General features: G+C 38.4%; 1 protein-coding gene across 3 annotated transcripts in view; it reads left to right on the plus strand.

Annotated features, from left to right (window-relative positions):
- LOC109036614 (prostaglandin reductase 1) overlaps positions 1 to 12,144 on the plus strand; it is a 62,078-nt gene that overhangs the window by 6,337 nt on the left and 43,597 nt on the right. Inside the window, exons 2-5 of one of the 3 annotated variants that reach the window (XM_019050949.2) lie at positions 338 to 1,364; positions 2,770 to 2,994; positions 3,703 to 3,948; positions 5,574 to 6,272. The exons of the other annotated variants lie outside the window; for them this stretch is intronic. Coding sequence (XP_018906494.2) covers positions 482 to 1,364; positions 2,770 to 2,994; positions 3,703 to 3,948; positions 5,574 to 5,767 — 1,548 coding nt within the window. The 5' untranslated portion in view covers positions 338 to 481 and the 3' untranslated portion in view covers positions 5,768 to 6,272. Of the gene's footprint in view, positions 1 to 337; positions 1,365 to 2,769; positions 2,995 to 3,702; positions 3,949 to 5,573; positions 6,273 to 12,144 lie in introns of those variants that run through there. 3 annotated transcript variants of the gene reach the window in all.

The raw sequence follows: 12,144 nt of genomic DNA on the forward strand, positions 1-12,144 counted from the left end.
GGAATTTCCCCAAAAAATTAATATAATTGAAATAAGGGGGGCTCGGAGGACAAGTCGCATGAGTGTAGTTTTTGCTATTTCGAGAAATACGCGTTTGAAGTTTCGGAATTTAATGGATCCTTATGGCGGAAAGAAAGTTCAAACTGACTTTCTGATGCTTAAAAATTGGAATTTGGGATAGAATTTTTCACAGATTACGCATTAAGAGTAATTTTACTTGAAATCATTAATACCTCAATTTTTTCAAAAACTCCACTTAAGCGTCTTGTCCTCCAAGCCCCTCTTTTATAATTAAATTAATACTCTACAACTCAAAGTAATTCCCCTTTCATTGCAGGTACATTTAAATTTCATCGAGACTGTAGCGTATTAAACCAGACCCGAAAACCATGAAACTGTCAAATAAAATCCACACAACTTCGATGGCTGGAACAGAGGATTAGCTTTCAGAGGACTACGACATTAGAATAAGCCGTACACGATGATCTCAATTTCAAACTTGACAACTCTCCTGTCTTTTCCATACTTGTGTCTCATCTTCCTCTCAATCAGTTTCTACGTGTACTTGCGAGCCACAATAAGCCACCACACCTGGAAAAAGAGAGGCATACCGCTTCTCGACCCTGTACCATTTTTTGGCCAATGGGAATTCTCGCGCATTTTCCACGAATCATATTTTGAGATCATAAACCGACTATACGAGGAGGCTCGCTCGAAAGGACTCAAATATTGCTGCATATTCCAATTTTCCACCCCAACCCTTATGTTGCTGGACCCACAGATCATCGGGAGCATCCTCACGAAAGATTTCGCTTACTTCAGCGACAGGTTCGATCTGCATTACGACGAAACACAGGCAATTTCCCAACAGCTTTTTTCCGTATCCACTGCTGATTGGAAAGAGATCAGCAAGAGGGTTTCACCTGTGGTGTCCCCGGGAAGGATCGGTTACCTGGTGCAAGAGATGGAAAGCATAGACAAGGACGTTATTTTTAATGACGTTCCCTCTGTCGTCTCCACCGATCGATTTGCTTTCAAATTCAACCAGATGGTCATGGGACTAGCATCTCTTGGCTCGGATTTGGCGCGAAACGCGAGCAGCGTGCTGGAATCGGTGAAACACATGATCGACCACGGTTTTTATAATTTTTTCATATTTTATACGCCTCTTGTCTTACCCTCGTTGAGGAAATCGTTCTTTCCGAAAATCGATGATGAGGAATTGTGTTCCATGGTGAGGAACGTTTCAATGTCGAGAGAAAATATTGGAGACCATCGCAACGACGTTTTCCAGTTTTTTATGGACGCACAGGCGAAGCAAGAAAAACGCAACAAGAAATCAAGCTCAAGTAATTCATCATTTGGTAAGAAGTTTTCCCTTTTCGAGATTTTTAATTTTTTTTTTTAAAATGACAGTAAGAATAAGTAGCCAAGCGCTGGCAATAATTATACTTACTTTATAAATCCATTGGTTTTTTTTACTATGCGTCCAAATTCATGAGTCAAAAATGGGGTAAATGTAATCCCTACGCCAATTTAGACCCTATATTCGTACAAGTGAATTACTATTTATATAAATAGATGTAGACTCTCCGACGAAGTCGTGTCCCAAGCAGTCATCACGTTTCCAATGTCAGACTTTTCTCGCGACCAAGACCTTTAGGAATTGAATTTCATATCTAAACAAACGAAGCCACTTAGTCACTGGACTGTTTCTAGAATTTTCCGAAAGGCACATATTCTAAGCAGACTTAATTGCAAATCTTTGGGTCTCGCAAGAGTGACACCGGCATTGCGGTGTAAGATCATATCATAAAAAAGCATGCACAAGTTTTATATCAGTACCCCAGAGCGAAAATATGCCCAACTCACATTATTGGAAGAATCGAGATAGTCCGGTTTTGTAAATCTTTAATGCCGTTTTGCCGTGCCTATGTGTGGAAAATTTAGTAGCTTCATCTTACGCCGGTCCTGATACAGGGTTTTCAAAAATTGCGATTTACATTGGAATCAACTGGGCCGACGCGCGGTTTTCCTCTGATATGAGTTCGAAATGACTAAGGGGTCGGGTACCTTTCGACTCTGAGGCACTGAATGTACTTAGGCACTAATAATGACATATTCAGTAAAAGTTGGACGAAAAAATTGCTGATCCATACCAAAGGAAATAGTGCCCAGACTATCGGCGAGTCTTATTCAAATTTGATAGGATTGGATTCGATTAAAAATTCTCGACTTTCAATCATGATGATGAGGAGAGCGTAAGTGATATGTGCGTTCCAAATAAGTCTCTCTTGATTTATCACGCTGATTCATCCATTTTACAGTGATCGAGAATAAAAATCATGAAAATATTTCAACCTCTCTCCCTCCCCCCTCTTTCCTTCCCATCTCTCTCTCTCCCCACCCCCTCTTCCCCCTCCCTCTCTAGTGCTCGTTGACCTTCATTTGTATAAGTAGGTCTCGGAGGATGGGAACAGAATCTGCACGAACTGCGCAAGGATTTGAATTTTTTTTGGCTTAAAATCATTGCCTACTTTGTTAGTCATGTTTCTTGAATTTTATTTATAACGAAATTCGAAAGTCCTCAAAATTCTTGCTCTAAGAAAGATATCAGGAAGTTAATTCTGTTAGATTAAGCTCAAAACGAATTGTATTTCATGTCAGATTCAAGTTGCCCATGAAAGAACGAAATTTTGCCTTTAAGAATCATACGTCGCAGTATTTTATTTATGTCTCATTATTGATTTTCATTGGGCTCTATCTTAGATGTGGATATTCTCACAGTCGCTCGCCGCTTGTTTTGGTTTTTGATGGATTCTCAAGGAACAAGCACGGTGGCGCTTTCATTTGTTCTCCATCTGATCTCGCTGCATCCTGAATGTCAAAAGAAGATAAAGCAGGAATTAGAGCAGGTGATGGAAGAGAGAGGCGAACAAGAGGTCACCTATTCTGTCGTCAGAGACCTCAAGTACACGCATACAGTCATTAAAGGTGTGTCCTTGGGATTTTTTACTGTTGTATCGCGAGATTTTCGCTGAAAGAATTACTTAAAATGTTCTCTTCAATCATATTTTCAAAATGTTAGGTTAGTCGAGCCGAATATAAAGAAGCAAGGAGCTCGCGGAGGACAAGACGCATAAGTGCAATTTTTGAAAAAAATGAGTTTTTAATGATTCCAAGTACACCTAGTCTTTATGTCTTATTTCTGTGAAAAATTCGCTCCCAATTCCAATTTTTAAGCATCAAAAATTCAGTGTGAACTTTCTTTCCGCCATAAGGATCCATATAATTTCGAAACTTTTAACGCGCATTTCTCGCAATAGCAAAAACTGCACTTTTGCACTTGTCCTCCAAGTCCCTCAATTTAAGAAGAGAATAAAAGTTAACTCTTTAGAGATGAAATTGCTGCTTATTCCAAATCACGAAATATTCCATCTCTATAATGAAATGCGATGATGTCTCACACTTTTCCCGACTTTATTCGATAACCGGTTACTTCACAGCAAAACCCACTCTAAATTAGAGATGGACATGAACATTCAAAAAAAGTTGATTCCATTGAATTTCAAAATACTCGTATTCTCTGGCACTCCATTAGTCCTTGACCGGTCTTTTTCGATTATTCAACAGCTTTTTCTGCTTTTAAAAATTTAAAGAGATTTTTTTTGTCCTTTCATGATTTTTCTAATTTCTCTGCAGAATGCCTTCGACTGTACACACCAATGTCCGTGCTGCAACGGGTCTGCACAAAAGATTATCTGCTACCGGGCTCCTCCGTTGTCGTTCCTAAAGGGACCAAAGTAATTATCCCGATTTACTCTATCCAACGGGACCCACAGTACTTCCCTGAGCCCTTCGAGTTTCGGCCCGGCCGTTTTCATGACGTCACCAAAATCGCACCCTACACTTTTATGCCTTTTGGCGAGGGCCCCCGATTTTGTATCGGTAAGAAAATTTCTTCTTGTATAGGTATCTAACGTTTGACTTTTCAATAGATTTCTCCTTCCTTCTCATTCCGATGAGTATTTAAGATGTCGTTTTATGGTTATGGTGGTCTGTGTAGTCAACAGTTCAGTCATTTTTATGAATTATATATTATTTCAGCGCTCCATAAATTATTGAAACTAGGGTTCTTTCTCGAGCTGTAACACAGGCTGAGCCTCTGGCTCTAGTAAGAATTTGAAAATTTAAAGATACCAGGCTCTCCTAGCGATAATTACCTGCAGATGGTCGAAAAAATCACTAAAATCGGCCCTGAATATTTCTGAAAATACCAACCTGAATATTGAAGACTTTACAGATTGAAAAATGTATACTTTTGATCACAACGTTCTCAGTCCTTGCTCATGTTACATTTTTTAAGGTTTACAATTGCTCATGTTTTATTTTTTCAGGAGAAAACTAACCGAAAGTTTTTCTTGAAATTTTCTGTGAATTTTCTTCACTCATTCAAATATATTCATAAACATTCATACGGAAATATTTTCGTCCGTTTCCCTTTAAAAAGAAAAGCATGATCGGAGATTAAGGAGCCGGATTTACCTACTTGCCGCTCATGGGTCGCCTGTATTTTGCCACCCCCTTCTCATTCGTTTTGAAACATCGATACAAACCATTTCGTGAACGTGCCGGAGGAGGAGGGGTGTAAAAGACGCGTTTACTCGTGTTGGGCACATTTTTTGTGAAAGCCGTGTCAACACCAGCCAAAGTTCACGGAACTTAGCGCGAAAGTTAAGTTCCGTAAACCATCACTGTGTGGACAAGGCCTTTCATTTATAAGAAATGAACGAAAAGATTATGAAAGAATAAACATGAATGTGGTTTAATAATTTTAATTTCCGCCACCGCGCCAATCGTACTGTTTTTGACGCAATGCGTGAAGTATTCATGCAGTCATGTAGGCACTATGACTTTCACGCCAACCGCCGCGCCGCGCCGCGCGCCGCTGACCGTAGTACGTTTGACGCAATGCGTGAAGTATTCATGCAGTCTTGTAGGCGCTAATATGTTTTACATGCTGACCGGCGGCACGCCGAGAGCTTCTCCTTTTCATCTCAAGTCCTCGTCATCATTGCTCTTTGCGCCGCCGCTCCTGGCCAACTTGCGTGTTTGGTTTCTCTCTCAACTAGACTAATGAAAGGAGCTATCTCTTGTATCACCAAAAGACGAACGAATTAGAAATTACTATCCTTTAACTCTCAGGAAATGAGAGATTTTGTCGCTTTTTCTCGTTTTTAATTTTCATTTCTGAATCCGATAATTTTTTTTTTTTTTTTTTTTTTTTTTTTTTTTTTTTTTTTTTATACCTACATTTGAGAAATTGCAACATTTGCCGCCCCCTAAATTTGCCGCCATGGGCCGCGGCCCATGTGGCCACTCTCTAAATCCGATCCTGCGGAGATTTTGAAATTTTGCAATAGCAGATAGCAATGAAGGTGCGCATTTTTCGACTTCAGTCATCGATATGACAAAAACTGTACATCGGTACTGACTGTACGTCTTTTTGGTTTAGTTTTCAACGCCATTTAAGCCATTTTCTCGCATGTAATGGGTTTCTCAATATGTTACAGGTTATCGATTCGCGATGGCGCATCTGAAATATACGATCGCAACTTTGGTATCAAAATTTCACATCGAGGCGGCGTCAACAAAACAAAACATTCTAGCTCTCCATCCCTTTAGCCCTGCAATACTCCGATCGAAGAAGGAGATCATGGTTCGATTCAGGAAAAGATTTAGCAAATCAGAAGAGAGCGTCACTTGATTTTTTTGACCTCCATATCGAATGGAGGTTTGAATACGATTACATAATATACCTCGTATGCGGAGATTATAAAATATCAAAATTCTGTGTTAGAAAGTGTCCTCTTAGCGTCGCCATCCTGCAGAAAAATGTGAATAATCACTGATCAGTTACAACCTCACTCCAAAGTGGAAACTCCTTATACATGCATTTATTGAACATCTTTGAATTCTGTTTATAAAGGGGTGACATCTCCGTGACACTTTAGTAGTATGGCGCTGTTTTCGGAAATCATTGTGAAAATTAATTACAAAATTTTTTGCAGTATATATCCCTAAAGTGCTCGGAGAATTCGCGCGATAGAGTAGGTTAAAAGCAACTTTTTACGAGGATCAAATTGAAAATGTTGACGTAAGCAATTACGTAGGGTTTATAAAATTGGGGAAAAAGGCTTTAATGACCACCAGAGACAAGTTTTTCTCGTTACTGCCAAATATGATCGCAACACGGATAACTGAATAGAACAGTTTGCAGAACATAGGTAACGATTGAATAAATCACAACCAGGGAAAATCTATCAAGTGTTGTCATGAAATTGATCTGCTTTTCGTTATTTTTTTTAAAAAAAGAACCCAAGAAGGAAACTTACCGCGTCTGAATTATCCTAGCACAATTAATGCCGCAATCACACGCTGAATTTAGCAGCTGAATGTGGAAGTCAACAGTCATCGCCCAACGGCTGAAATTTAACAAATTCGAGTTATTTTCATCCAGATATGTATCAAATTTACTCGAATAGTTCAGAAAAATTCAACATTAGTCCGATGGTTGCTGAGAATCGTTGCTGAATTTTGCACGTCACGCGCAAAATTCAGGCATCGGGCCGATGACTTCCACATTCAAGCCACATTCAGCTCCCACATTCAGTGTGTGATTGCGGCATTATTCGTTTGAATGAGTTGAAATGATAAATTCAAAATTTTGAGAGTTGACAAAATTTAGTCGTGCATGGCCTTCATTAGCTTAATTGAACATTAGAGATTCGAGATATTCTCAATTTCTGAAATTAGACTGATACTGCGGAAATTTCAAGCGTGCCAATGATTCTGCTGAAATGCCAGGGTTTGAATGGGGACCAGTATACACAAACCTCAAATTATGCTAGGTATCTTATGATTGTCTAATGATTGTCTCCTCCGTTTGTTACATTAATAATAAATTGGAAAAAACTTCTGTGAACTCATTAACCACTTTTTGAAAAGGCTAATTAAAGTTTTTTTGTGAAATTTCAATTTTGTATATTATTGGAATGTAATGATATGACCTACTGAAGGAATTAGTCATTTCATGTACCTTATCTATTCACCAATCTACCATACTAAATTGCGGTTTAGAGTTTCACTAGATGCAGCTACGTAAAGAAAGAGACCGTTTAGAATTGAGGGAACTCGTCAGAATATTTACCTAACTTGCAAGAGATGCTACTTAATTTTTATCTTATCCAACTGACAAGAGTATGTATATCGATTGCGGACTCAAAATACTTGCAATACACTTACCTTTTGCTCTTATGAATGAAAATGAAAATTAATAATTACGCCTCAATATAGTTTGATTGGCTTTCCCTTAAAAGGGTACAAAAGCGAGGGAATTTTAAATCGTTTTTTAAAATCCACAATTCAGCTATAAGCTACCGAACACAGTAGAAGAATAAGAGGAATGATTGCGTTATTATAAATCCCCGTTCATGCTTTATTTGATTCAAAGAAAACTCATTAAAACTTTTTCCTAGGATATTTTGGGAATTTACCTCGCTTATTTCGAAACATTCACAGACAATTTCAAAGAGGTGTTTGGTTACTTTTCGTCTCAAAAAATGAAACAATGTTAGAGAATTTAATAATATGATGAAAATACGCAATTCTTTACTTTCGTTTTAGATGTTTAGCAGAAAATTAATTCCAACTTATTGAATAGATACTCAATTTTTTTGTATTTTTTATAGGTTTGGTTAAAAAAAAAAAAATCTCAGCTACAGCGTTAAAAATTATCGGATTTGGTGTCATGTGGTTGTAATGCGAATGTAATTTTTATTTCCAAAACATACAAAATTGAGGGTGAAAATCTATGAAACTAGATTTCGCGTGTCCACTGTCTGATGTCATTTAGCTAGATAGTCTATCATCAGTTGTGTATCATCAACACTAGGGACTCACACTGAATCAGTACTTGACCTTTCTTCGGAAATGCAATCTATTTCCAGCTGCTTAGTTTACATTCCAAAGCTTCTAAGGACAGACAGTTCGATCGCCATCAATCTAGCTAGGCACTGATAATTCAGTGCAAAAAGTTTTATAATACTCATAAAATAATATTGCATAAATGGCCACACGATACCTAGGCAATGATTTCCCTTCGATTAAGGTTAACTGAAAGGGGGGGGGGAGTTGATTGATTCTACGAGCTCTTCTAAAACCATCCACGTGCTCTGCAAAGTACATGCAAAACAGAATGATTGGATCAACGATACTCCTGACTGATGTTGGAGCCAGTCAGAGGTATGGTAAAGTCAGCTAATTTTTTTTCAAGTCAGCAATGTTTTTTTAACCACATTTCTGGTTGACTTAACCCTTGCCACTACCTCTAGCTTGTGCATCACACAATCACACCACTGGTCGGCGCCAAATCAGCTTACAATACAATTAAAACTATTATACTTTTTGTTGTAAAAATTTGTAGTAACCGAAATGGGAATTTCGAGGGAAATCATATTTTAAGATCTGATGAAGGTGCATTTCGCAGCATTCTTCCATTTTCGTAGGAATTTTATCATGGATTTGTTAATAATTCAAGCGCGAATATCATGAATCATGATCATAATACAGTTGACCCGAAGAAAACGCCGGGTAGCAGGTAGCTGACATGCCGTTAGGACTTGTTGCATCTTCATGAAATACAGGCGTATTAAAAAGAAATGATGGTCTGGCGCTACTCCTGCATTTATTTTGACTTTTTCAAAAGTTTCTTTCCGCCCTTCTGAATGAAATTCTGTACGGTGTCACAACCCCTTCAGTTTTATGCTATGGAAGCGTGCGACTCAGCACAGCGCGTTCCTGGTTCCTCGCGCAGACCCTCCGGTTTCTCCTTTCCTGTGCACCATGGAATGAAACTTATTTTTAAATTGCTACTCCTCATTTTATTTATTCAAAAAAGCTTCTCCCTCTTTTGCGGCTGAATATTGGGGAAAATCTCTGTGTTCCTTTGCAAACCCAAAAAAGGGATTATCAATTTTATACCCTCAAAAATTAAAAAAGTAGACGGTTGAAAGGTCCTTTATTAAAAATGTTCAAGGGGATGCTCCCAAAACTCCCTTCAGCACTATGGGGTATGCCTCCCAAGAGTCCACCCGCTGAGAGAGGATGCGTGCGTTGATCAGAAAATTAGCATGTTCTTGAACTTTTTCTCGGCACAGCCCTGCATATATTATTCGGGAGAAAGTGCGTTTGCTACAGATAATTCTTTCATGAAGAGTAATGACTTATAAGAAATGCCTTCACCGAGAAATGATACCTCCTAGCGTGGCCTCAGCGGTCGAATAGTTGCATCATTCAAAAACTCAATCAGTTGTGTTACAACGCAGAATAGTAAGTAAATGCGATTGTTTCCGATGAATCTTTGATCGAGAGTTACGACGCATAAGAAACGCCTTCGCGGAGAAATGATACTTCCTAGCATGGCCTCCGTGGTTGAATAGTTGTATCATTTAAAAACTTAATCAATTCAGTCAAGTAGCAGCAGCGTGGTTCTGTCGAGTATATCAGAGCAAAGTACCTATCTGGGAAAGGGATCCGGGACCTGGACCTAATAAAATTGTTACTCTCATTCATTTACTAGGTTTATGTTGCAATTGTCGGGAAATTTCTGTCAAATCAATCAAAGAATTCACGAAGTTTTTTAAAAATAAAAATGCGTCTTTTCTTGAATAGATAAATCGAGTGAAACTTCTCAACGTCACAAGTCCCAATGCCCCTCTGGTTCTCACCTCCAATTCTTGAAAGTTTAATTTGAATTGATAAAGAAAACTCGGAGAACATTTGTACGTGAGATGTTATCTTTGTATACCTACTTATAAACAGACTGTACACACGTGACTCGTAAATTATTCCTTATGATATTTACTTCTGCTTTCCAGCCGAAAATACATATCACAATTTTCCGACTCAACCTGTCAAAAATAGTTCGTCAGAAAACATCGTTTTCCGGGTTCTAAATTGTTTCTCCTCCTAGAAAATTACATTCATACCTCTTAAGCTTAGGCTTGATAATGTATATGCATGCAGAAAAACAAGTAAGAAAACAATAAAACAACTCCTCCCTACAATGCTTTACCGCTTTACGTCACTTGCACAAGTGCACTTTTTTGCAACCGCACATTCGATTCATAACTTGTTTACTTTAAAAATACGCGAATAGAATATTTCCACCTGCGCACTAACATGATTGATCCACGCAGTATAAATGCCGATTTATTGCCTGAATATTCGCCACCATTCATCTCTCTTATTTGTCTCCTACTATTACCATTTCCCCATGAATCTTTGCTGTCTGTTTGTTTGCCCGTTTCTCAAAATAAAATATATTTTTGATACCATGACTAGAGTTATGAGTCGACCGCACGGTTGCAGATGGTGCCGTAACAAGACGGACACTATCGACGTACGGAAAGGCAAAACGCCTTCATTTCGAAATATATGTAACACGAGCACCCGCTGAGTATGAATAATTGCATACACCCAGGAGTTTGAGCGATCGTCGATTTATTCCAGTTAAGCTATACCCTATAGTTAATCTCAAATTACATGAAACAATTATCCTTTTTTTTTTTTTTTTTGTTTCTTCATAAAGCGTAAGAATTCTACCAAAACTTATTTTAAAGGCGGAATGATTTAAAAATATGCACGTTCCTCTAATTGTTCATGGAAAAAACGACTTTAGGGCTGGGACCTGCGCGGGAAGTCCCAGCCCTAACCGGATACCTAAAATTGCTTTACCTCATACCCCATAGGGGCAGGCCCGGCGCGGGTAGGGCCGAAACTTTGAATGTAATGCCAAAGTCAAAAGTATTAATTTCGATCTCTCTAATCCTCATAATTTTCCCGCAAGAAAGACGCTCGGCAGTCTGTAGGCAGCAGGCTCACAAATAGAAGAAATAAATAAGCAGGTAAAAAAGTAATTCATGGACTTGGAAATTCTGTCTATTTTTAGTTTCTTTTTCACCTCCTCATTTTTCTCTTTTAGAATAAAGAGTGCTCATGAGCGTGTTTTTCATTCATACATTTAATTCATTCAAGATTCACTATTCTCTCTTGAAAATCCTTCCGGCGAGCTGATTCCGAATGCAAGGAGGAAACGCTACATCGTCCTTCCTGGTGCCCCCTAAGTGACAAGCGCACTCTGGGGGCACATTGATCGATCGATCTTCAATGGTGATACTCGTATGATTTACAAAAACAAAAACAAAAAAAACACTCATATCACATTGCCATCGAACTCTTGGATATTTCTAGAATCTTAATCATATTCTACGGTCTGTGATGAAAACATATTTAGAATTGTTATAGATTCCCATGTTGACATGCCTCTCTCAAATGTTTCTGAGTAGACTCGAAATGCATAGGCGTAATTCCATGAATGCTTGAAGTTTCAAGCAGCTCCTCACTTTAAGTTAAGAAGACATGCACAAGATCAAAAAGAAGTTTGAAAGTTATTATTTCTCAATACAGGGTGATCCAGATACAGGGGTGATACAGGCTAAACGGCCAGACTACAGAGGCCGAAATACCCCCAAACTCCCTCTTTAAATTGAGATTTCGATTGTTTTTAGATAATTTATGAATTCAGGGCATGCAGGGGATTGCACATTTATGAGATTTAGTTAACAACCGTTGCCAAAATTCAGGAAAAACGATTTACTTTCCGAAATTTTGGGGGGCCGTAGCACCGGCTGAGGGCACTTTTGGAAAAAAAAAACTTTATACAACAAAAAAGTCTTATTTTGACCCACAGAACACACTCCTGCAGTCTGGCCGTTTAACCCTGGACCACCCTGTAAAGTAAATATATTTTGACACAGTAAAACGACAGAAAAAAAAACTACTCAGACAATCTGGAAAGTGTGTAACGATTTGTGTTAGACTTTAATGGGCGAAAACTAAGAAAATAAAGCACTTATATAGCAAACAGGAATGGAGCAGTCTGACCGATGATTACCCTTTATTTAAATCGATAAAAAGTCCAGATAAGATTAATAAATGAAACAAACTTGACCAACATCTCTAAACCGGCAACAATATGATGTTAGTAGCAGTGGGATGTATCTCTGCCTAATAAGGCGGTTG

The sequence above is a fragment of the Bemisia tabaci genome, chromosome 5 (assembly GCF_918797505.1).
Source record: "Bemisia tabaci chromosome 5, PGI_BMITA_v3".
Classification (NCBI taxonomy): domain Eukaryota; kingdom Metazoa; phylum Arthropoda; class Insecta; order Hemiptera; family Aleyrodidae; genus Bemisia; species Bemisia tabaci.